General features: G+C 40.9%; 1 protein-coding gene and 1 long non-coding RNA gene across 6 annotated transcripts in view; one reads left to right on the top strand and one right to left on the bottom strand.

Moving 5' to 3' along the window:
- Nucleotides 1–726: 726 nt before the first annotated feature.
- Nucleotides 727–19,164, bottom strand: LOC134479909 (uncharacterized). Its single transcript, XR_010053801.1, has 2 exons — nt 19,065–19,164; nt 727–16,341 (listed from the first exon to the last, which is right to left on the bottom strand). It is a non-coding gene; the product is annotated as an uncharacterized LOC134479909 (long non-coding RNA).
- Atad2 (ATPase family, AAA domain containing 2) overlaps nt 6,714–25,499 on the top strand; it is a 42,613-nt gene continuing 23,827 nt past the window's right edge. The window contains exons 1-12 of one of the 5 annotated variants that reach the window (NM_001134879.1): nt 6,714–6,995; nt 10,269–10,417; nt 12,393–12,442; nt 14,173–14,341; nt 14,718–14,820; nt 15,040–15,127; nt 16,336–16,488; nt 17,609–17,726; nt 21,931–22,038; nt 23,103–23,211; nt 23,654–23,769; nt 24,934–25,108. In NM_001134879.1, the coding sequence (NP_001128351.1) occupies nt 6,822–6,995; nt 10,269–10,417; nt 12,393–12,442; nt 14,173–14,341; nt 14,718–14,820; nt 15,040–15,127; nt 16,336–16,488; nt 17,609–17,726; nt 21,931–22,038; nt 23,103–23,211; nt 23,654–23,769; nt 24,934–25,108 (1,512 nt within the window). In that variant the 5' untranslated portion in view covers nt 6,714–6,821. Of the gene's footprint in view, nt 6,996–7,408; nt 7,545–10,268; nt 10,418–12,392; nt 12,443–14,172; nt 14,342–14,717; nt 14,821–15,039; nt 15,128–16,335; nt 16,489–17,608; nt 17,727–17,905; nt 17,924–19,237; nt 19,534–21,930; nt 22,039–23,102; nt 23,212–23,653; nt 23,770–24,933; nt 25,109–25,499 lie in introns of those variants that run through there. The other 4 variants (XM_039079207.2, XM_063263559.1, XM_039079209.2 and 1 more) reach the window with 4 other exon arrangements.

Raw genomic sequence — 25,499 nt, 5'->3', positions numbered from 1 at the left:
TCTCAGCCTTCTGGGGCCCAAATCCCATAAAGTGCTGGTGGTATACTGGTGAAGTTTAGCTGCTTTCCAAAACCCATAAATCCTAAGAACTAAACATGTGTTTGTGTCTGTTACCAATTTATTGCTTCAGCTTGAATATTCAATTCAACAGAGGCTCAGTGGTGTGTGGGAGGGTGTCATGAAGCCTCTCTTGGTTGGTAAAATGAGTGTAAGGTTAAGCTTTCTGAGTAGAAGGATGGAAAGATTTTGCAAGGGCAAGAATCCCTGCAGTTTCGAGCAGACCAGAGCTAGTTCAGTCCATCATGTGTGATCAGCCTAACCTGCAGTGCGGTCAGCTCTGGACAGACACCAGAGCGTGGGAAAGCATGCTTGCAGTTGTAGGTGGACAGCAATCACACAATGGCCTTCATCCTCTTTCCTCCCCTCATAGCACTCTTGCCCCAGGTGCTGTGGGAATCAACCCCGCTGTTCTCAGACTCCCCCTCATCTGCCCCACACCACACCCAACCCCACCCACCTACCCCCACACACCATGGTCTAGGGGTTACCTGTCTGCCCTGCAACTGCACATCGTCCCACACTTTGGCAACTCCAGCAAACTGATCTGCCTTCTATTAGCCCTTCCCTTCCTCAATGAACAGGAACCAGTTTCAAGTTACTATTTACGTGGGTGTTCCACTCCAGCTGTCTTAGGGTTACCATTGCTTTGAAGAGACACCATGACTAAGTCAACACAAGAGACAACATTTAGTTGGGGCTGGCTTACAGTGTCAGAGGTTCAGTCCATTATTATCATGACAGGAAGCATGGCAGCATCTAGGCAGGATGCTGGAGTAGCTGAGAGTTCTACATCTTGTTCCGTTATGCCAGGGTAATGTTAGTGATCACACAGGAGCCAATCTGATGTAACTCAAACAAGGTCTTTATTCAATTTAAGCTAGCTCGGGTCTCCCCGATGCACCACTGTCACTCAGGATGGTTTTGGTTGTGGGGGAGCCCCGAATGTCTTATCAGGACAAGACTTTATAGTAAGCAGCAAGCAGGGAGTACGTGTGCAAGCATCTAATTGGAAAGCTACTGTAGCATTTAACATAATTGGCTGGTGCTGGGAATCATATCATAAACTTAACTTCTGCTCCCCTCTGCACTGGTGGTCATTAAGCAAGGGATGGGCTTGTAACCTGGGGGTGCAAGTTTGTTGGATGAATAACCTGGAAACACTGGTCTTGTGAGGGTGTAACCTGGGAACTCTGGTCTTATTGGGAATTAGCCTAGAGACTGGGAGCTAGGCTCAGGTTTTGTTGGGGGGCAACTTGGACACTAATGCTAGGTACAAACCTCTTAGTTTACCTGAGTTCAAACTTAGGTCAGGTTCTCTAAAATGAAGTCTGAACTTAAAAGATTTGGCATCTCAGTTCCACAGGCAAACATAAGACTGTCTCCCATGTGGCTATGAGGAGTGTCTCAAAGCCCACCCCAACAATGACACACTTACTTCAACAAAGCCACACCTTCTAATAGTGTGACTCCCTGAGCCAAACATATTCAAACCACCACAGTCCACTCCCTGGCCCCCACAGACTTGTCCAAACATGTGAGTCTATGAGGGCCATACCTACCCATAGTGTAAAAAATATGTTTAGTCCAACTTCAAAAGTCCCCATAGTCTATAGCAGTCTCAACGATGTTAAAAGTCCAAAGTTCAAATCTTTTCTGAGATGCATTCAATCACTTAACTGTAATCCCTATAAAGTCAAACTCAAACATCAAAGGATATACATTACCATTCCAAAATGACATAGGGAGGAAATACGGACCAAAAAAGACCAAAATCCACTTGGGCAAACTCTAAACTCTGCATCTCCGTGTCTGATGTCAAAGTGCTCTTCAGATCTCCACCTCCTTTTTCATCTTTGCTGACTGCAGCAAACTTCTTTCTCCTGGGCTGGTTCCACTCCCTGTTAGCAACTTTCCTCAGCAGGTATCTCATGGCTCTGGAATCTCGAACATCTTAGGGTCTCCAGGGGAACTTGAACTTTACAGCTTCTTTTTCCAAAGTCTGGGATCCACACATGATCTTCTAGGTTCCTCCAAAGGGCTTGGGTCACTTCTCCACCACTTCTCCTGCCCTGGGTCACTTCTCCAGCTCTGCCCTATGCAGTACTCTAGGCTCTGGTTGACTCCATTCCACTGCCGCTGCTGTTCTTGGTGATCATCCCATGGTACTGGCATCTGCAATCCTTCTGCTGTACCTAGGCTTCACCAATCACCTCTATAAGCTCCCTTCATGGTGCCAAGCCTCAACTTCTTTGCATGACCCCCTCAGTCCTGGATTGTTTAACTGCAACTGAGGCGACACTTTCACCAATGGCCTTCCCTGGCCTCTCACAGTGCCAAGCCTCAGCTGCTCTCCATGACCCACACCTTCATGCCTTCAAAACCAGTACCAGTGGGTGATTCGTACACATTGCTAATTCCAGATGCAGCATGAGGTAACCTTGGCTATCTCTGAAACACAGCTTCTTTTTGATTCTCAGAAGATTTTTTACCTCAGTGATGCTGGTCCCTTCTTAATCACGGCTAATCTTGGCTGTCCTGGAACTTGCTCTATAGATTGACCTTAAACTCAGAGATTTGCATGGCTCTGTCTTCTGAATGATAGGATTCAAGGCATGTACCACCATGCCTGGACTGAAGTTTTTCTTCACCTAGAACTTGCTCTGTCCCAGGCTGGCCTTGAACTCAGAGATCTGCTTGCCTTTGTCTCCTGGTATTAAAGGTATGTACCACCAAGCCAGGACCAAATGTTTTCATGGCCACTTTTCCTCAGATCCAGATGAAAAGTCTGTGTCTTCCAGCCTTAAAATCACAAGTGTAGGGCTGAAGAGATGGCTTAGCAGTTAAGAGCACTGACTGCTCTTCCAGAGGTCCTGAGTTCAATTCCCAGCAACTACATGGTGGCTTACAACCATCTGTAATGGGACCTGGTGCCCTCTTCTGGTGTGTCTGAAGACAGTTACAGTTCATAGAAATAAAATAAATAATTCTTTTAAACAAAATACACAAGTGTGCCCTCCACTTCTGAATTATTAAAGCACAAATGAAAACAATAACCAGGTAATAACATCTAACATGACATACCTATTCCATGTTCTATGCAAATACTAACATGACATACCTATTCCATGTTCTTTTTTTTTTTTTCCGGAGCTGGGAACCGAACCCAGGGCCTTGCGCTTCCTAGGCAAGCGCTCTACCACTGAGCTAAATCCCCAACCCCCCCATTCCATGTTCTACGCAAACACACAAACAATAAGCTTAGCTGGGTGGGGTCTTACCTAGAACCACCGCTCTCTTAATTTCATTTAATATCCTCAAACACAGGATTCAGCTCCATTTTACTTCCTGTTGCCCTTTATATCTTGAACCATACGTTTTGTATTTTCAAATCACTCTTCATGAGAGTAAACCAGAGGATAAAGTCTATGCTAGGCTTTTCTAAGACTTCCTTTGTCAATGCAATTAATCTAATTCTCTTCACTTTAGCCTTAGCCTTAGGCGGATTCTTCAGATAAGGGCAAAGCAGCCACCTTCTTCACCAAACTATCACAGCAACAGACTCTAGGCCACACATTACAGTCTCCTCTGAACCCTCTTGAGCCAGGTCCCTACAGCTCAAATCACACTCTGCACCACTGTCTTCCATTTTCCTACTAGGATGTCCCTCCCATTAAACCCCACTCAAAGCATCCCACTGCTTTCCAAATCCAAAGTCCCCAAATCCACATTCCTGTCCTTGGTGCCCAGGCTACCCTAACAAGGCCACACTCCCTCCAATGAGGCCCCACCTACTCTAACAAGGCCACAACTCCTACTAGTGTCATTCCTGGAGCCAAGCATTTCAAACCAGCTTTAGCTGCATACAGAGTGTGTCTCTATTTTGTAGTTACTTTGTATTCAACTGCTGCCTAACCTATGATTGTCTCCTGATTATTTTGAGGCCTGTGTACAAAGGTGGTGGGGAGACAGGGTTTTTCATATAGCCCACATTATCCTTGAACTTACTGTGTAGTCAAGGATGGCCTTGACATACCCTCCTTGTTCTAGCTCCTGAGTGTTAGAATTAACAGGCACATGACCACACCTAGACTTTGAACATAAATGGCAGATTTTGCCAAGTAGGAGATATGTGCCCTTGAATAGAGCTGCTTGTCCACCACCATACTCCCCATGCCTGTTGTTTTCACATCTGTAAAAATCAGGTTAAAAATAGGTTTACTACAAGGGTCGAGTTTGTCTATATAATGTATTTAGTAGTTGCTGGCACAAAGTCACAGTTATCTGAAGTACAGTCCTCCCACAGAGACTTCAAGAGTCAGCTGTGCCTTTCCTGGTGATTCCATTTGAAAGGAATGGCTCTTCCTTTGAGAGCCATAGAGAGACTTCTGAATTGCAAAAGATACACATTGATAGATCATTTTAGTAAATGTTCTGGTGGGGGAATGTCAGAGCCTAAATGTTGACAAAAACCAATTTCTTGGCAGTGTTTAGCTTTTCCAAACGGTAATTTTAATGTGAGCAAGAGGCAGTGTTTAGCTTTCCCAAGCAGTAGTTTTAATGGGGGCAGGAGAACAGAGAGGAATTCATCTTACTGACACAACTGTTAGAAACTATGTTTATGTTTTGTCAAGTCTCTTAAAGCAGAAGTTACTTTGTTGGTATCATGTGGCTCAGCACCCTATTCAATAAAGAACTTTATCACTTTGCAATTATGATCTAATTCTCATATCTCTGATCAAAGTCTAAGCATTAGGCCTGGTATAGAATCTTTTTTTTATTGGGGTACAGATGGCTAGAGATGTAGCTCAGCTGGTAGAATGTTTGCCTGTTGTGTAAGAAAACCTTGATTCAATCCCTGGCACCACATAAAAGGTGTGTGGGTACAGATGTGTAATTCAACACTCAAGGGGTGGAGAGGAGGGGTATTATAGATGGATATCAGAGCCTAACAAATGCCCACTGGGATTTACAGTTTCTTCTGCCTCAGAACAAAGAATTGAGTCAGGGATATGTGGATAGTGGTAGAAACAGAAACTACCCTACATTATTACTTACACACACACACACACACACACACACACACACACACACACACACGCACGCACTTCTGTTTTGTTTTAGAGACAGGATTTTTATGTGTAGTCCTGCCTGTCTTGGAACTTAGTCTGTAGCTCAGGCTGGCCTACTACTCACAAGATCCCCCTGCCTCTGCCTCCTGAGTGCTGGGATTAAAGGTGTGAACCACCACCAACAGCTACTGAAACTATTAAGAACAGAGTACCTCTAATCAAAATGGGCTAGAGCTGAAAATATTAGAAGATCAGTGGTATCTGTTCCTATCAAATTGGAACATTTATATGTCACTTGTTTAACAAGGCTTTTTTTTTTTTTTTTTTCCCAAAATGGCTTCTGTATCAATTAAGGATGACAGAGATTTACCTATTACCTAGACAGCCACCCTGAGCTACTCCATGGTGATCTTTGTTTGGGACAGAGGTTGACAAGTCTTTTACCACCAGCTGCCACACAGGGCCCCATCAATCTTCTGTCTAAGAGATTTTTCTGTGGAGGAGGAATTTTGGGGAAGTGAATTACTTTTGCAAGGCAGAGTAGAGCAGTCAACCAGTGTCCACAGTTTAGACTGGGCCCTGGCAGCAGGTGAGGAATGAGGCAGTTCTTTGCCAAGTGGTCAGTTACCACACTTGAAGGAGGTCAAGTCCGTTGCTGCTCATCTTTAGAGATAGCCTCAGCTGAGGCTACCAGAAGCTGGTATTGTCTAACAGGGGAAGTGTTTTTATTAAACCCCTTAAATGCCAGTCTGCAGATCTCTTTAAGGGGTTTGAGAACCATCATCTAACCTATTAATTTAAAGAAAGCTCGTTTTTTAATTACTTTCTTTACATTTAACCTTGACAACATATGCAGAAGGCCAAAGCACGTCCCGGTAAATAAATTACATTTGTAGTTAGCATGACAACGAACAGTTCTGAGCAGAGAAAAAGAATTTGATCACTTATAAGGTGACTGACCATTAACTTGCATGTCATAATTATCCTTAACACTTTACAAGTTGGTGGCTTTTATAAGATTAGGATTTTACAGTTTTATCTCTCGTAAGCTTATATGACTCAGTCTATCCCAATAGCTGTTGCCAGTTCTTTTCGCTGTCTTTAAGAACCGTTATATTTTCTTTCTTTCGTGTGGTTAACTTATTTTTGTTAATTCATCAATAAAAACATCTTCTGTCTTAGAGTCAAACCTATCGAAGGCAAAGTGCTTGGTTTAACGACCTTTTTTTTTTCCTGGCGTCTGAAGCCTAGATGGCGGGAAGCCGCCGGCAGGTAGCCAAAGAGGCCTTCCGCGTCCACGCGCCAAAATTCCAAACAAGACGCAGCACCGCTCTCTCCGTCTCCTTCCACTGAGGGCGGAGAGCCGGAACTACAGAAGGAAGAACGACGTCGCTAATTCCTGCTAGGTGTTCGACACAGTTTGCTGGGTTCCAGTTCGCTTCGGCAGAGGTTCCCGAGTTCTTCGGATTGGAGGACTGTTTTGTGTTCGTCGGTCTGAGAGGGTAAGGAGGCGTGGCCGGCGGCGGAGGGGGCGTGACCGGCGGCGGAGGGATTCGGCGCGCTTACGCTAAGGCCGCTGGGCGCGCAGTTTGTGGCGCCAGAATTCAGAGCGCGCGAGCGCCTGAGAAGCATCCTCCGGAGCTCCGTATTTCTCTCCCCCGCCTCGGGTTCCGGCTTTTGAAGCGGGACACGATGGTGGTCCTCCGCAGCAGCCTGGAGCTGCACAGTCACTCCACCATCTCTTCGGCCACCGACTCTCTGGACCTGTCCAGTGAGTTCCTCAGTCTGGAACACAGCGGCCGGAGGCGGCCCAGCTTGGCCCGAGCCGCGGGGAAATCTACTGTGCCCAAAGCGGAGGCGGCGGGCGTGAGTACCGGCCTGGGACGGGGAACCTTGGGCCCTGGGTGGAGACGCGCTGAGGAGACCCGCGCCCCCCACTGGGTTGGTGGGCTGTCGCGGGCCAGCGAGGTGGAAGGTTCTGGAGAGACAGACCTAGGTGGAAGCGGGCTAAGCAGTTGGTCGCCACCTCTTTCTACGCAAGAGGAAACCAAGAGCCGAAATGCTGCGTAGGGCTGAGCCGAGGTGCTTTGGGCCGTCCTTGTGCTCCCCAGCCTCCCTTTCCCGGTTCCTTTCCGGGTTCGAGTCAGGGGAGTACGACCCCCTGACTACTTGAGCGCATGCACACGAACATTTTAGGGGTTGCGGGCACAGTAACTCAAGAGTTCACTGACCTCCATTTGCGGCCCGGGGAGGTTCCATAATGAGTCCTCAGCGAAGTAAAATAATCAGGTTGCATAATGCCGGGGGACGAACAGCAACGCTTCGTGTGTGCACTTCCTTCAAGTCTCTTGACAAGCTTTAGAGGACGGTAGGGGTGGTATCAGTGTGACAGATGAGGACATGGACTCCAGAAAGGTAAACAGAAAGTGGCAGACAGTTCTGAAATTGGAACTTAGCTTTTTGTGCCTCCCACATCTTTCCTTTTCTGGCACTTCTTGCTGCATTTACAGTATCTAGTGGGAGATTTGCAAATGTTTTTTTTTTCTTGCCCATCTAAGGGATCAGTGCGGAGGGATTAAGATATTGCCCCACTTCGGCAGTGGGGAAGGGGGCAGCGTTCACCCAAAAGGTTGAGGTTGAAGCAACACTAAAGTTTCCGAAAACGGTAATGATGGTCTTGTTGCAGTGAGGGAGTAGGTTAGCCAACTGATCAAGATAGCTTGGAAGTCAGTGATCAGAGCACTGTGCTAGGAGTGACGCAGCAGTGTCCACTTAGTTCAGACAATGCTAGTCTTGTATTAGGGTACTATATAAAGTAAATATCTTGTAGACAGACTTATTTGCTTCTGTGAGGACTGGGATATGAAACTATAGTCCCTTTTTTTTTTTAGCGCTGAAATTGTTGCTTAAATTGAAAATCTTGGCCTTTTAGGATTTGCTTCTCAGGTGCCTGAATTGGCAGAGATTTTACTCAAAATTACAAACCTTTCCTCTTTACATGAACTTTTATTCTGCCCTCTGTTCAGCAATTACATCCTTCTAAGACATCTGTATATCTCCTAATTTTTCTATTTATATTTCTCCCTTACTCAGAATGTAACTATAGGGGTATATATATATATATATATTTTTTTATTTTCTATTAGCACCGTGTTCTAGAACAGAACATGGCACATACTAGGAGTATCTGTTTTTAGTTGTCATTATTCACAGAGATAAGCTAGGCCTGATACACAGACCATGCCATACATACATACTACACTGAGGTTGAGCCCTTGAAGTACTCACAGCAGCCTGTTGTGGACTGAAGAGGATAGTCTTCAGGACAGAGTTCACAGTACACGTTTTGTCTGTTTTGGTTTGAGATAAGGTTTCTCTGTGTAGTCCTGACTATCCTAAAACTCTAATGTGTATAGACCAGGCTGGCCTCCAATTCAGAGCTGCCTCCAGAAGTGCTGGGATTAAAGGCATTCACTACTACCTGGCCACAATCTATATTTTTGAAATGAAGTCCTCCCTTCTATAAATCAAGGTACTTTTGTAGATCTTCTAATTAGAGGTTAATTAGGGAGTGTCATTGGATTTCCCTCAAGGACTATAGATTCATATTACAAAACACCATCTATACCAAGAATAAAATAGCTTTGTATTTGAAAAGTTTTATAAACTGGGGACTTATATTCAGTCCCATGTCTTCTTGTAAATGAAATGTATGTTTTAAAGACTTAACTCTCTGCTTACCCTAGTCTTTGAATATTTCTTAATTACCAGTCACATATTTATCAACAGCTGATAGAGATGGTACTTAGGTTGGTTAAATTTATTCATTTTAAATTAATGTGATTTTTCTTGGTTTAATACTGGAGATTGACCTTAAATTCTGAAGGTATGGAGTGACCCATAACTACAGTGTACCTTGTCTTAGCTTTGAAGGCAGTTCTGTAACTGTGGCTTTCAGCGGGTTCTCGTCTGCATTGACTAGATTTTATGTGGTAGTGGGCACTCAGTTACCAATGTATAGTGTTTGTTTGGTGAGTTGTCACCCTCCTTACATTTTTCTGGACAAACGTGCGTATGATATGGAACATTCCTTATTGAGCCTGTTTATCATTGTACATCTGGAGTCCGTGTCCCCTTCCTGGAAGATCTGGATTTCTCAGAGTGCCTGAGGGGCACACTTCTTGAAGCCCACTCTATGGATGTACTTAGGAAGTTGATGGTATATTCTTGGGTCACTACCTCATTGATGGCAGAACTTGAACATGTAGTCCTGCTTCCGTTTCCCATGTTGCTGGAATTATAGGCCTGTGCTAAAGCAGGGAGACCTCAATATGGAATGGTGAGTGGGGCTTGTGGGGTTGAGAAACACATCTTCATGCATTATGAACCAGGAAGGGAAACCCTGAAGAGCTATAGTAGGAATTTGATGAGATGGGTTAGGCTAGCTTCAGCAAATCCAGAGTTTGGATGACTATTAAAATTTTGTTGTTGAAATATTAGTTGTTTGGGGCTGGAGAGATGGGTCAGTGGTTAATAGTACTTACTGCTCTTTGAGAGGACCTGGGTTCAGTCAGAGCACCCATATAGTTGATCACAACTCTCTGTAGCTCCCTTTTCTGACCTCCACAGGTACCAGGCACAGGCAGGCAAGATACTGATACAGAAAATTAATAAATCTTAAAAAGAAAGAAAAGAACATACAACTTTTGATTTTTCATTACTGTGTATGCCTGTACGTGTGTGTTTGTACACACGAGGATGTCAGGACAGCTTGCAAGAATCTATTCTCTCCTTCTACCGAGTCTTGGAATTTTAATTCAGGTCTTAAAGCTTAGAGGCAGGTTCCTTTACCTCTGAAATATGGAGCTGACCTTTTTTACTTTCTGGTATGAGTGTCTCAGCTCAGTCTCGCACTTTGTATGTAACTGATATGTGGAACCTTGAACTTATGATCTGACTACTCTGCTATGTCTAGCCCGTTCTAATGCTTGTAATAAAATAATTATTTTGATATATTGTTTCTTGGGGAGATATAAAAATCCTGTAATAAAAGCCACTAACTATTAACATAATAGAGGAAACTCTTAGCACTTAAAGTTGATCTAAACTTAATAACAGCTTTCTTAATTTTTCTTAAAGGATGGATCCTCAGTTAAGGGAGTTGAAATCTGCCACAATACACGTTCTTTAAGGTCTTTGAGAAAGCAAGCACAAACTTCTTCGGATTCTAGTTCTGATAAGAATGTGGAAAGAACAGAGAAATACTGCAATGGCAGACATTTCACAAGGTAACACAGATATTCCACCACTAATTCAAATGGCTTTAAAGTAGTATTAAAACCAAAAAAAGGGCTTGCTTTTATTTTCTATATGTTTTTATTGTTTTACATGACTCATACATGCATGTATATGTTTGCATGTATGTAGGCAAGTATGCATATATGGGTGAGTGCATGTGTAGGTCAGAGACTAATGTGGAGTGTCTTCCTTGATCTTTGTAGGAGCTCTTGATTGTGGACTTTCCCTTCCTCTTTCCTTTTTCCACTGTAGCCAGCACTTATTTTTTTTTTCATTCTTTTTTACCCCATTTTTTATCTCACTTGTGTCTGAAAGACCAGATAATCAATACTGTACAGAAAATATAGAAAACTTGAGAAGCCATTCCACAATGGATCTAAATATTTCTGTGATCATGATGTTCTAGACTTGGGTCCAGAGATCACATAAGTCACCTTCAGGGAGTACATAAAACTTGTGAAATAATATTTAAACTTGTATATGCAGTTTTCTAGGTAGAAAAGACTAAAGCTCTACTTAGATTCACAGGGTTAAAGTCTAGCTACCTAATTTGACAAATTTCTTTGGCATACAACAATATGGCAACTTTCATGCTTATAGCGTCAGATAGTTTTAACAGGCACAGAATGAGAAGACTAAAATATTAGCTATTTTTCTAGCACCTTCACAAAAAATTTAATAATTTCTGTAAAATTAAGAGTCCAGCTGGTCCAGTACAACAACAAATTGCTACTTTAATTACTTAAAGTGTTTCACTTGTTTTTTTGTTTGTTTTGTTTTATCTTGTTTGTTTAACAAAGTTTCCCTAGAAAGCCCTGGCTGTCTTAGAACTTGATATGTAGGCCAGGTTAACCTTGAACTCAGAGATTTGTGTGTCTTTGCTTTCTGGTGTGTGAGCACCTCATGGTAATCTTCTTGACTCAGTTTCTCAAGTGTTGGCATTATTTTCAAGCTGTTCATAGAGAACATTTAACATATCTCTAAGGTCCATTAATTCTCTTTAGAATTCCAAATTCCTCAAGGTTATGAGATTACTATATCCTTGTGTGAAACTTGTTCTCATGCAATGCTTTTTTTTAACCATACTTAAATACTTAGTCCAAGGACTTCACTTACTATGTCAAGTGAGATACTTTGACTTGAGTTTTCTGTTTGGCTAAGAGTTAATAGCCAATGTGGTAAGTCTCACCTATGATCCCATCACTCAGAAGACTTGAGTCAGGTTGGAGCTAGAGATTGCCCAGCAGCTAAGAATACTTCGGCTTTTCTGGTGGACCCAGATTCAATTCCCAGCACCTATGTCTGTTGTCTCATAGTAACTTCAGCTCCAGAGGATACAACACCTGCACTCCACATACATAGACACATATAATTAAAAATAACTAAAACTTAAGGATAAGACAGAAGTATTGCTATTAGTTCAAGTCTAGCCGGAGCTACGAGACGAGGTTGTCTTAGGGTTTCGTTGCTGGGAAGAGACACTGTGACATGGCACCTCTTATAAAAGAAAGCATTTAATTGAGGCTGGCTTACAGTTCCATCATCATCATGATAGGAAGCATGGCAGCATGTAGGTAGGTTCTGGAGAAGAAGTTGAGAGTTATACATCTTAATTGGCAATGGACTGTGTCACACTGGAGCATATGTAACCTCAAAGCCTGCCCTCACAGTGACTTACTTCCTCAAACAGTGTCACACCTCCTAATAGTGCTACTCTGTATGGGCCTGATTCTATGGGAGCCAGAGCTATTCAAACCACCACAAAGACCCTGTCTCAAAAAAAACCAAAATAGGTTTGTCAGATTCAAAACAGACTTTTGTTTAGCCATAACATAGCAATGTTTATTGGGTTTTTAAGTATTATACTTTCTTGACTTATTTAACTTTCTACTTTTGTCATATAGAATGTAGGATTTAAACATGTCAATTTTATTTTTAATTCATTTAGCTTATTTTCTATAATAGGCAGTTGGCTCAACAGCAGGCTGATAAAAAAAAAGAAGAATGCCAAGAAGGTAAGTTGTGATAATAGCATTTCAACTTTGTAAAGCTTGTAGCTCATAATATTTATGGGCTTATTGAAGCACATACAAAAACCTGTGTGCTTCATTAGATTTGACATAGTATGTAAAAGAAGCAATCATATACTAATTTCGGGAAAATAACCTTTACCCCTAAAAGTTTCTTCAAGCTCCTATTATGGTTTGGATAAAAGTGGCCCCTGTAGGCTCATATATTTGAATGCTAAATCCCAAGGGAATGGAACGCTTGTGGAATTAGAAGGGTTAGGGTTAGGAAGTGTGGCTTTCTTTTTTTTTTTAAGATTTATTTATTTATTATATATAAGTACACTGTAGCTGTCTTCAGATACACCAGAAGAGGGCATCGGATCTCTTTATAGATGGTTGTGAGCCACCATGTGGTTGCTGGGAATTGAACTCAGGACCTCTGGAAGAGCAGCCAGTGCTCTTAACCCCTGAGCCATCTCTCCAGCCCCAGGAAGTGTGGCCTTGATGAAGAAAGTGTGAAGCTGAGAATGGACTTTGAGGTTTCAAAAGCCCAACCAGGCCTAGTGCATCTCATTCTCTGCACCTACAGAACAGGATCTTGTTCTTAGCTACTGTAACTCCCGGCGTGTCACTGTGCTTCTGACCAAGATGATAGTGGACTAAATCTCTGAAACTCTAAGCAATGCTTTCTTTCGTAAGAGTTGTCATGGCCGGGCTGGAGAGATGGCTCAGCGGTTAAGAGCACCCGACTGCTCTTCCAGAGGTCATGAGTTCAATTCCCAGCAACCACATGGTGGCTCACAACCATCTGTAAAGAGATCCGATGCCCTCTTCTGGTGTATCTGAAGACAGCTACAGTGTACTTATATAATAAATGAATAAATCTTTAAAAAAAAAAAAAAAAAAGAGTTGTCATGGCCATGGTTTCCCTTCACAGTAATAGAACAGTGACTAAGACACTTACATAATCTTTCTTGGCTCTTCTAGTTCCTATCTTGCCTCAGATTCCAAAGTAACCACCAGTCTGTTCCTTTTTCCTTTCTCCATGTAGGCCTAACTGTCCTGGAACTCCCTCTGTAGACTAAGCAGATCCACCTGCATCTGCTTCCCAAGTGCTGGGATTAGAGGTGTGCGCCGCCACCGCCACCGCCTGACTGGTTTTCTGTTGCTATGGATTAGTGTTGCTTGAGGTTTATGTAAGCAAAATTACAGGATCTCACTCAGCACTCTATTTTTTTTTTAAATATAGGATGCTCTGTCTGCATGTGCACCTACATGCCAGAAGAGGACATCAGATCCCTTTATACATGGTTGTGAGCCACCATGTAGTTCCTGGGAATAAATTCAGACCTCTGGAAGAGCAGCCAGTGTTCTTAATTGTTGAACCTTCTAACCAGCCCCCAGACTGATCTTTTAAACTCAGATCTGCCTGAGCTTCTCGGGCAGCGATTCCATGCACCACTACACTTGGCTTTATCTCTTCATCTTTTAGTAGACATAAGCTGTTATTGACTGTGAGATATTACAAACTGCTTTAAACTTTTAAGTACAAGTCCTCATATGACATCTTTGAAGTGAGGTAGATTATACCACAGGTATATGTTGTAACTTAAAATTTTTCTAGAAGAACAAGTTTAAGATGCTATAATTTTGCTGTGTGAAAGTTGCTATCCCGTTGTGCATTTTCAAGTTGTTTTGCTAATACTTAAAATTTATTTTTTCGTACATCTGTAAAGACAAAGCTATTCCAGTTATTCGCTCACTGAGGAATAGAAACATTGCTCCGAGTACAGAACATTTGCATGAACAAAGTGGAGATGTTGAAGTTCGAAGAAGTTGTAGGATTAGAACATGTCGTTACAGTACCATGAACCAGTCTGTGCTATTTGATAAGCTTATAACAAAGTAAGTAAAAATGCTTAAACAAACTTGTATCTAAAACAGACTTTATCAGTGAAGGATTGTGAAATTTTACTATTTATCCTTTCTCCCCCTCCCCCGATACACATAAAACTATGTAATTGGCTGTCCTTGAACTCAGACCTCCCTGCCTTTGCCTCCCAGGTGCTAGGATGTATGCTGCCCTCCTGACCCCTCCCCTTTCTTTCCCTAGAACCCCATCCTGAACATTATAATTTATTTGATTTGTGTGAAACATACAGGAGAATGGCTGTTAGTAACCTTTATTCTATATACGTGTTTAAATTCTTTGAAAGGCGTATTGAATATTTTACCCAAATAAGTTAATGCCTCCTTGCTGAAATTCTTAATATTTTTGAAGCACTGCTGAAGCTGTACTTCAAAAGATGGATGACATGAAGAAGATGCGTAGACAGCGAATGAAGAAACTTGAAGATCTGGGCGTGTTCAATGAAACAGAAGAGGTAACTATATTTTTTCCTTAGGTGCTGATTTGACATCCCATTTAGTGAATGATCCACTTATGAGTAATAATTATTTTGTTCAGCATTTGTTGACTTGTCACAAATTACTACTACTAGAATTATAAGTTTATAGTATGTCTACACTTTAAGAATAATTAGGTTTTAATTTTTGTGTGAACATATACTAAATATTATTGGATTTTATTTAAACATTTGTAGAGTAATCTTACAATGTACACAAGAGGAAAACGAAAGGCTATTCAGCAGGCTGATGAAGAAACAACGGATAACCAAGACGGCAGTGTGGGTTAGTTTTGTTTTTATTTCATGTTTTCTGACTTCAACGTTAAGTTTGTTTTTTTTAAAGATTTACTTTATGTCTATGAGTACACTGTAGCTGTCTTCAGACACACCAGAAGAGGGCATCAGATCCCGATACAGATGGTTGTGAGCCATCATGTGGTTGCTGGGAATTGAAATCAGGACCTCTGGAAGAGAGGTCAGTGCTCTTAACCACTGAGCCATCTCTCTAGCTCCCAAAGTTTTAAGCATTTTTAACTTAGTAGGCAATAGCTTTCTTTTTTTTTTTCTTTTTTTTTTTTTTTTTGCTTCTTTTTTTTGGAGCTGGGGACCGAACCCAGGGCCTTGCGCGTCCTAGGCAAGCGCTCTACCACTGAGCTAAATCCCCAACCGGCAATAGCTTTCTTATTTAGATTCTGTGACACTTATTATAGTTTGTAGTGGTTAAAATTTAAAAGAAATATAGACAATACAAAAGGATAGTATGTTAGAGAAAGTAACTGAAATCAACAAATTTAAGTAGTAATTGGTTTGCTTGTATAATAAAACTACAGATAGTTTATCATACATCTCTCTATTTTAGTTAAAGTGATAAAAGTTAATTATGCTACTAAATTTGAGACTTACTATCAAAGTCTACTTTTTCTTGAGTAAAAACAGTTTCATAAAATATGTTGGTGCTATCTTACCAATATCATGAATGTATTTGTCCAACTTACATAATTCCCATCACCAGAGAACCAGAACTGTAGTTGATCGGCCATGTGGGTGCTGGGAACTGAACTCAGGACCTCTGGAAGAGCAGCCAGAGCTCTCAACCACTGAGCCATCTCTCCAGTCCCTTCACAACCCCTCATCCCCCCAGCTCTGCAGCTAAGTTTTAATTCTACAATTTTTACTTCTGATTTTGAAGAATTATTAAATGCGGCAAATTCTTTATATGACTAATGGAAAGGCAGGTAAGATTTTTTAAAGACCCTTTCTCCTAACTCCCTATGTTAAAAATTGTTAACACTTTGGTGAGCGTATTGGATGTTTTTTCTTTGTAAAATTTTCATTTAATTTTGTGGGTGGTGGTAAGAGCGTATGTGGAAGTCAGAGGACAGTTGCAGTTTTCTGTCTTTGTGGGTCCTGGGAATAGAACTCATGTCGTTAGTTTGGTGGCAGTTACCCTTACCTGCTGACATCTCTCTGGCCTCCTGTTCTTAATTGTAGAGTCATCTGAAGAGGGTGAAGAGCAAGAGGATGATGATGGTGAAGATGAAGAAGATGATGAAGATGAAGAAGAAGATGGAGAAGAAGATAATCAGAAAAGATACTACCTTAGGCAGAGAAAAGCAACTGTTTACTACCAGGCTCCACTGGAAAGTAAGTACTGCAAGTGATCTTGCAGGAGACAGATTTCTATTCCCTTAATTTTACTGTCCTTTTTTTTTTCCTTTTTAAAACTTTTTTTTTAATTACACTTAAAGTATTCTGTGGAGAATATGTGTGCATGTGCCATTGTGCACATAGGTGTGCAATCAAAAGACAACTTGGGGAATCGGTTGTCTTGTAGTGTGTGAGTCTTAGGGATCATACCCTCCTCATGCCTTTACCTACTGGTTCATCTTTCCAGCCCTGTTTTTTGTTTTCTCAAAAAAAAAATTTTTTTTTTAACTTTGCTAAAAGGCTCATACTACTTTTATTTGAGACAGGGCATTTCTATATAGCCCAGGCTGACCTCAAACTTGGTGATCCGGGGTTGGGGATTTAGCTCAGCGGTAGAGCACTTGCCTAGCAAGCTCAAGGCCCTGGGTTCGGTCCCCAGCTCCGAAAAAAAAACCAAAAAAACAAAAAAAAAACTTGGTGATCCCACTGCCTTGACCCTCTTAGTCTTGGGATTATAGGTGTGTGTCACCATGTTCTGGTAGTATTTTTCTTTTAATATATTGTAAATTAGATGTAAAAGGATGATTTATTCTGTTGTCATTTCTTACTATTTTGAGATTTTTGGGTGTTTTTTCCTTTTTTTACCTTATATATAGAAAGATAAGATGTTTTGACTTCTGTTATATCATACTTATTAGCTTTTATGCCTCTATAATCATAAGAATTGTGTGTGGCTAGTGTGTTTTATACTTTCTATACGTACTTTATACTTGTTTGTGAGTCTGTGTGCAGCACTTGCATGCGAGTAACCTACGAAGGCCAAAAAGGGTGTTGGTCTCCCACAGTTGGAATTCAGGTGGTTGGAAGTCACTTTGTGTGGGTGCTAGGAATGGAACCTGGGTCTCCTCTGCTAAACAAGTGCTCGGCAACTGCTCAACTCTTTCCCCAGCCCCATAACATATTCTTAATATCAACCCCACAGAAAAATAAAATGACATTAGTGAAATCTATAGATACTACTAGCATTTTCATGGACGGTAGCACCTTTGTAAATATTTAAAGGACAAAATTAGTTTTTTATATTTTCTATTACATATGCTCATACTTCTTTTTCTAGAACCTCGTCACCAGAGAAAGCCCAACATGTTTTATAGTGGCCCAGCTTCTCCTGCAAGACCAAGATACCGGTTGTCGTCTTCAGGACCTAGAAGTCCCTATTGTAAACGAATGAACAGGTTAGGTTCTGAAATGGTGATCAATTTATGATAACATAACTGTTATGACAGGATTCTAGAGTCTTTGGATTGAGTGTATTCAGATAGAGTTCTAGAATCTCATATATGGGAGAGCTCTGGTATGCACTTAGTGCTCTAATTCCCATTACCAGTGACTCCTTTTGCTTTCATTAATAGGAAGTATTAGTAACTACTTGGTAAGATAGTTTATTAGTAGCACATCGAATGTTAGATCTACTTTGATTTAGTGTATATTGTAGTTAGGCTCTATGTTAAGTAATTTACAAAGATTATTTCATTTAAAATTCACATTTAGACTGTATCCTTTTCTTTATATTTCCACAACCACAGTCTCCCTCCACGTTAAATATTCTAAGTTATACAGTTTCTAGACTGGATCATGACACTAGCCATCTTTTTCTGGATCTATTTTATAGTTTATTTCTTTTATGTTTTAGAAAAAATTGTTTTTGTTTCACCAAAGAATTTCTTTTTCTTATATATTTCAATAGTTGTTTTCTTTCCAATTTAAGTTTACAAGGATAACTATACTTATTTTCCCATCCTGAGTAGTATAAGGTTTTCTGATAAATTAGAATAACCAAGGTTTAGGAATTATTACAGTGGCCTATAAATAGAAACAAGGACAAGACTGATTAAAAATACCTATCAGGGGGTTGGGGATTTAGCTCAGTGGTAGAGCGCTTGCCTAGCAAGCACAAGGCCCTGGGTTCGGTCCCCAGCTCCAAAAGAAAAAAAAAAGAAAGAAAAAAAATACCTATCAGAAATAATACTGAAAGCACAATTGTCAGGGAGTCTGTAAACTGATCATGTGTTGGTCATGGAAAGCAAATGTTTTACGTGTTGAGGAATCTTTGAGGGGAGATGGTGCTTTTTCAAGACACAGTTTTCTGTGTAGCCATGGCTGTCCTGGAACTTACTCTATGTACCAGGCTGGCCTGGAACTCAGGATCTGCCTACCTCTGCCTCCCAAGTGCTGGGGTTAAAGGTGTGTGCTACCACTGCCCAATACAGACTTAATCTCCTTTAGGAAAAATAAGTATATTTGTATTCTTGCATGTTGTAATTTTGTCAGAATCGCAAGTAGACACTCTGGGTTTCTTTCCTCATCATCCCTTTTCACCTAACTGAAGAGTAGGAGATCAGGAGGGCAGATTCTACCTGTCAGCTGCTCAAGATCTGTTATGCTTGAAAAGATACTGCATTTTCAGTATTTTCATGAGCTCATTAGACTACTGTTAAAAGCCAGACTTGGTGATTCAGTCCTCTAATCCCAGCTGGAAACTGATGCATGAAAACTGACAGTTTAAGGCCTACCTGGCCACAGAGCAATTCAATGCTAGCTCCAAAAGACCCTGTCTCCAAAAGAGGAACATATTCTTCAAAGACCACATACCCAGTGACCTGTTTCCTTAGTCTAGGCCCCACTTTGTAATGACACATTCATTTGTGAACTCATAAATGGGTTAATCCACTGATGAGGTCAGCATTCTCATGGTCTACTTACCTCCCAACAGTGCCACTACCTGGTGACAAGCCTTTAATAGAGAAGCCTTTGGGGTTGGAGGGTTCTTCTATTTACAAAACATAATGCCTTTTGTTGGTTACAAGGCTTTGTTGTTTATAATTTTTAGTGGTTTGTGAAATAAACTAGAAGTTACCAGTACACTAGTATTTGGCTCTTTGGAATAGATGTAGGATTGAGTTTGAACACTCTTCTGATATTTTGAGCAAGTCATTTAACCCTTGAGACTGACCCTGACTGTAAAATGAGCCTACTAATAATGTATGTTGTCAAGAACTTTGATTAAGATTAAATGAGGAGGTTGGTGGTTGTAGCTCAGTGGTAGATCATTTGCTGAATATACACAAGGATTCAGTACTCAGTAGTGGGGGCAGTAGGTGATGGGAAATAAATAATGTTAAATTGTGAAATCTGTCTTAAATCTGTGACTATATATTAACTTTACATATATGGGGATATTTCGAGTGTTGAAGGTGATGCTAAATATGCAGGTTTGTATCAGATAATTTTAGCTGCAGGACAATTACAGAAATGGTCCTGGGTATCAAGATGGTTATTTTCTCATTTATTCTGGCTTTACAAACCATTTCTCAAAACCCTAGGGATCATTTGTGTTGAAAATGACAGACTTTCCAAATGTTTACAAGGGTTATCATGTAACACATAACAAGTAACAGTATCAAGTTACTTGAACTAGTACTGCATAGTCAGGCTTTTTTTTTTTTTTTTTTTTGGTTCTTTTTTTTTTTCGGTACTGGGGACCGAACCCAGGGCCTTGCGCTTCCTAGGCAAGCGCTCTACCACTGAGCTAAATCCCCAACCCCAGTACTACATAGTCAAAGATGTTCTTATTCCCACTGTCAATCACTATAGTGGTGTATAGAGACCATAAATTGCTTTGTGCTCTTTAGGGATGTGTTTTCTTTGCTGAATAGTTGTAATTAGTTCGCAGAAGCTTTTTTTTTTTTTTTTTTTTTTTTAATGTGTTTGGGTATTTTGCCTGTATGTATATCTGTTCACCTTTTGTATGCAATGGATCACCTGGGGCTGCTAGATTTAACAAAGATGGTTGTGAGCCACTGTGTGAGTTGTGGTGGGAATGGAACCTGGGTCCTCTGGAAGAGTGGCAAGTTCTAACCTCTAAGGCATCTCTTTACTCCAAATATTGTTTTGTTTCGTTTTGGGGTTCATTTTTGTTGTTGTTGTTGCTGCTGCTGCTGCTGCTGGTTGTTTTTGGGGACAGAGTCTTTGGCCCTCCTAGAACTCATTCTGTAGACCAGGCTATCCTTGAATTTGCTTCTCCCTCTGCCTCCCCAGTGCTGGAATTAAAGGGATATTATATTAAAGTAATATTCTTTTCTATTTCCCAGGGTTTCATATAGTATAAGTAAACATTTTACTACTAAGGTATACTCTTAGACCTCATAGCATTTTAATAATGTTTAGTACATTTACTTAGTGTGTGATAGTGTATGCTGTGCACATGAATGTTAGAGGACAGTTTGAGGAAGTCGGTTCTCTCATTTTATGGGTCCCAGGAGGTAGTCAGCCTGGTGATAGGCACTCTTACTGGGCAATCTTGCTGACCCTTAAGTCTTTTTTTTTTTTTTTTTTTTTTTTTTTTTTTTTGGTTCTTTTTTTTCGGAACTGGGGACCGAACCCAGGGCCTTGCGCTTCCTAGGTAAGCGCTCTACCACTGAGCTAAATCCCCAGCCCCTCCTTAAGTCTTTTTTGATGGCCTTTTTCCTTCATTAATTATCTTTTAAGAAAAATAACCTGGGGGCTGGAGAGATGGCTCAGTGGTTAAGAGCACTGACTGTTCTTCCAGAGGTCCTGAGTTCAATTCCCAGCAACCACATGGTGGCTCGCAACCATCTGTAATGGGATCCGATGCCCTCTTCTGGTGTGTCTGAAGACAGCTACCGTGTACTTATATACCTAAAATAAATAAATCTTTAAAAAAGAAAAAGAAAAAGTACCTAGCACTTAAAGACTTTATGATATTGAAAATGCATGCCCAGCCAGTCCTAGTGCTGTGTACCTTTACTTGTAGCACGTGGGAGGCAGATCTCTGAGTTTAAGGCCAGCCTGGTCCACAAAGTGAGTTTTAGCTAAGCAAGCACTACATAGAGAGACTCTGCCTCAAGATTAAGAAGTCATAGCCTGTGTTGTCTTTTATCTTAATGAGCATTTGATGGTCAGCTCTAATACAATCTCTTATTTTTCTTCTCTTTCTCTTGGTTGTATCTTTAACATCAAAGGATTCAGCCAACAAAGCTTTATTTCACTGTTTTATTTATTTTTATTTTTTGTTGATGTTGATACTAAATATGGAGGTTTGTACTATATAATTGTAGCTGCAGGATGATTACAGAAAGGGTCCTGGGTATGTAGATAAGTTATTTTCTCATTTATTCTGGCTTTACAAACCATTTCTCAAAACCCTAGGGATCATTTGTGTTGAAATCACAGATTTTTGGGAATGTTTACAAGGGTTACCATTTAACACATAGCAAGTAACAGTATCATCTTAAGTTTATATTATGTATAATAAAAGTTTATTTATTTATTTTTTTTAGATCATTGGCTATTTCAGATACTTAAGTCCTCTGCCCCCTTTTCTGTTTTTTTCATTGTGATTCCAATTTCACTATTTAGGCGAAGGCATGCCATCCACAGTAGTGATTCTACTTCCTCCTCCTCCTCCTCTGAAGATGAATGCTTTGAGAGGAGAAGAAAAAGGAACCGAAATAGAGCTATTAACAGGTGAGCTCTGAGCCTGGTGTGGGGGCTCACACCTTTAATTCAAGCACTTTGGGGCCGAGATCAGACCAGCCTGGGCTCTGTGTCTCTGAGCCTGATCTCAGCAAACAAAATATTGGGAGAGGGAGGTAGAATGGATGAGTTCTACATTGATGACTTTTAAAACTACCAAATGTATTTTTAAAATATTTTTTCTTACAATTATATATGCATTATATGTCAGCTTATGCATACATGCATGCCATGGTTTGCCTTGGAGGTTAGAGGATTGATTTAGTTGGTTTCTCCTTCCACTGTGTGGGTTCCAGATACTAAACTTACATTGTCAGACTTGACATTGCTTCTGAAACATTGCTGGCCTCAAATACCTTTTTATGGCTGATGAGAAAGAATAATTTAGGAATAATACGTACAGCTTAGCTGATTAAAAGGTTGCACCAGACATTAATACAAAGCCAACTCCTGCCTTATCAGAAATATCTACAGTTGGAACAGATGGTAGAACTGAACATGGTTACTGAAACAGGAGGGTTGGGTGGCTGGATTGGTTGGTTGATTGTTGTTCTTGAGACAAGGTCTGATGTAGCTCACGCTGGCTTGGAACTTGCTGTGAACGGCTTAGGATCTTGAACTCTCTAATTTCCCAAGTGCTGGCAGGCACCTGCCACCATGCCAAGCAGCACATACGTGATGGCTCACTGGCTATGTCCCATAGTCCCAAGTCTCCACTTGGTTTTCAGGCAGGACCGGTCTCACTGACCTAGAGCTCATCCTTGGGGCTAACTGGATTGCTCTGGAGAATCCTTTTCTCTACCTCCAGGGTCCTAAGATTACAGAGGGCCTGCCGCCTCTGCCCATAGTTTAGTAGACTTGGGTATTAATAGGTTTTAATAGAACTAAATCAATCTTGTCCTCTGCTTTGGCAACAAGCACTTTACCCACTGAGCCATTTTCCCCAGCCCCAAACATTTTTTAATGAGTAATATTGTAACATGGAATTTAGAGAGAAGGATGATTTGATGTGTGTCTTTATATGTGTGTGTGTGTGTGCGTGTGTTTTTTAATAGGTGCCTCCCACTAAATTTTCGGAAAGATGAAATAAGAGGAATTTATAAAGATCGAATGAAAATTGGAGCAAACCTTGCTGATGTTGATCCAATGCAACTGGATTCTTCAGTGAGTATTTTAAAATTTGTGCTTGACTTGAGGTGTATTTTCAGTTACTTTGTCTTACAGGTAAATAAAACTTTTTTATCAGAAACTTAAATTTTTATCTATATTTTAAAAGCAAAAATCTTTGGGGAATTGGAGAGATGGCTCAGCATTTAGAGCATTTGTGCTCTTAGAGAGGACCTGAGTTTAATTCCCATCATCCACATGATGACTTACATATAAAATAAACATTAAAAATATCTTTGGAATACTATTGTTAATCAGTTGATGTGGGTTGATTGTGAAGACATAAGGCAGTGTTGTTGTTTTCTTTTTTTTTTTTTTTTCGGAGCTGGGAACCGAACCCAGGGCCTTGTGCTTGCTAGGCAAGCGCTCTACCACTGAACTAAATCCCCAACCCCAGTGTTTTAATTTTAATTAAGATCTGTGTCCTGTTTCACTGCAGGTGCGATTTGATAGTGTTGGCGGCCTGTCCAGTCACATTGCAGCTCTAAAAGAGATGGTGCTGTTTCCCTTACTTTATCCAGAAGTCTTTGAAAAGTTTAAAATTCAACCTCCAAGGTAATATAAAAATGCTTTTACTTATAGCCACAGTGTGTGCAGTGCTACTGTTACTTCTCTTGACTTTTTTTTTAAGATTTAATTATTTATTCCATATAAGTACACTGTAGCTGTCTTCAGACACACCAGAAGAGGGCATCAGATCCCATTACAGGTGGTTGTGAGCCACCATGTGGTTGCTGGGATTTGAACTCATGATCTCTGGAAGAGCAGTCAGTGCTCTTAAAGGCTGAGCCATCTCTACAGCCCTCTTGACTTCTTTTTTACTTAAATTGTGTGTGTGTTAGAGATGTGGGTGCAGGTGCACATGTAAGCATGTGGAGGCCAGGTGTCCACAATACTTACCTTGAGACCATCACTCACTGAGTCTGGAGCTAGGCTGGCCATCCAACAAGCTGGAGCAGCCCTCCCTCATCCTCCCACCAGCCCTGGGGTTACAGGTGTACACATGACCACAGTCAGCTTTTGCATGTGTTCTGGGGATTTGAACTCAGGTGTGCATGTCTGTGCAGCCAGTGCTTTTACTGGCCCAGCCATTTCCCTAGTCCTCTTAAGTATGAGTATGCTACCTGTCTGGGAGTGCCTGTGGAGGCCAGAAGAGGTCATTCGAGCCATAGGGCTGGAGTTACACTGTTGTGAGCCATGAGACTTGAATGCTAGGAACCAAGCTCTAGTCTTCTGGAAGAGCATCTTCTGGTGCCCCTAATCACAAGCCTGGTGCAACCTGGTGTCCATAGAACTGTGGTGGAAGGAGAGAACCAGTTCCATAGAGTTATTCTCTAGTCTACACACAGAATCACTAATGATTTTTTTTAAACCAACACACACAAATTTTTTATATGTCTCCTTAAAATACTATCTTATCCATATAAAAAATCAAGAGAGAATTGCATGATTGTGTTGTATGACTGCATATGCAAGGTAAGAGAATCACATACAATGTGCACAATCAGGTAATAAAGGAAAATGTTTCAATTAAAGGGATCCTTTAAGTTTTCATATTGTGTTGATACTAACTCTCAGAGTTTTAACTTGTACTTTGTATAATGAAACCTTCAGATTAATGTTTTAAATTAACTAATTAAAATGGTTATGAGATAGGTTCTTTTGTTTCTGTAGTCTACCTTTTAATTTAATACTGAAAGCTTTTATCATATTTTGCAGAGGTTGTTTGTTTTATGGACCACCTGGAACTGGAAAAACACTGGTTGCTAGAGCACTTGCCAATGAGTGTAGTCGAGGGGATAAAAGAGTGGCGTTTTTCATGAGGAAAGGTGCTGATTGTCTGAGTAAATGGGTAGGAGAATCTGAAAGACAGCTACGATTGCTATTTGATCAGGTGATTTTTACCTATGTGGATTTTCCTTTTTTTATAATGACAGAATAAAGTTTATTTGGGCCTATGGTTCTAGAGGGATAAGAGTCTATCACAGTGGTTGGCACAGCTGCAAGTAGCGGGCATGGTGCAGAGATGGAAATCTGGGAGTTCACATCTCAAAAATCTCTTGGACTGCTTTCACTCCTGTGTACAGCTGTCCTTGTCAGGTGTCCTCACAGTTCTGACATCACTAACATCCTGGGATCTCCATTGCAATCTAGGCTTCACTTTCACAGTTTTATAGAATGGTCTTTCAACATGTTGCCCACTGCGGGCAACTCCCTCATGCAGGCACTCCCTCCTCTGCCACGTGGGTTTGAGAACTCAGACCTCATAAGGAGGAGTGGATTGT

Source organism: Rattus norvegicus, chromosome 7 (genome assembly GCF_036323735.1).
Source record: "Rattus norvegicus strain BN/NHsdMcwi chromosome 7, GRCr8, whole genome shotgun sequence".
NCBI lineage: Eukaryota > Metazoa > Chordata > Mammalia > Rodentia > Muridae > Rattus > Rattus norvegicus.
The sequence above is the reverse complement of the archived record's forward strand: the minus strand, read 5'-3'. Positions and strand labels throughout refer to the sequence as shown.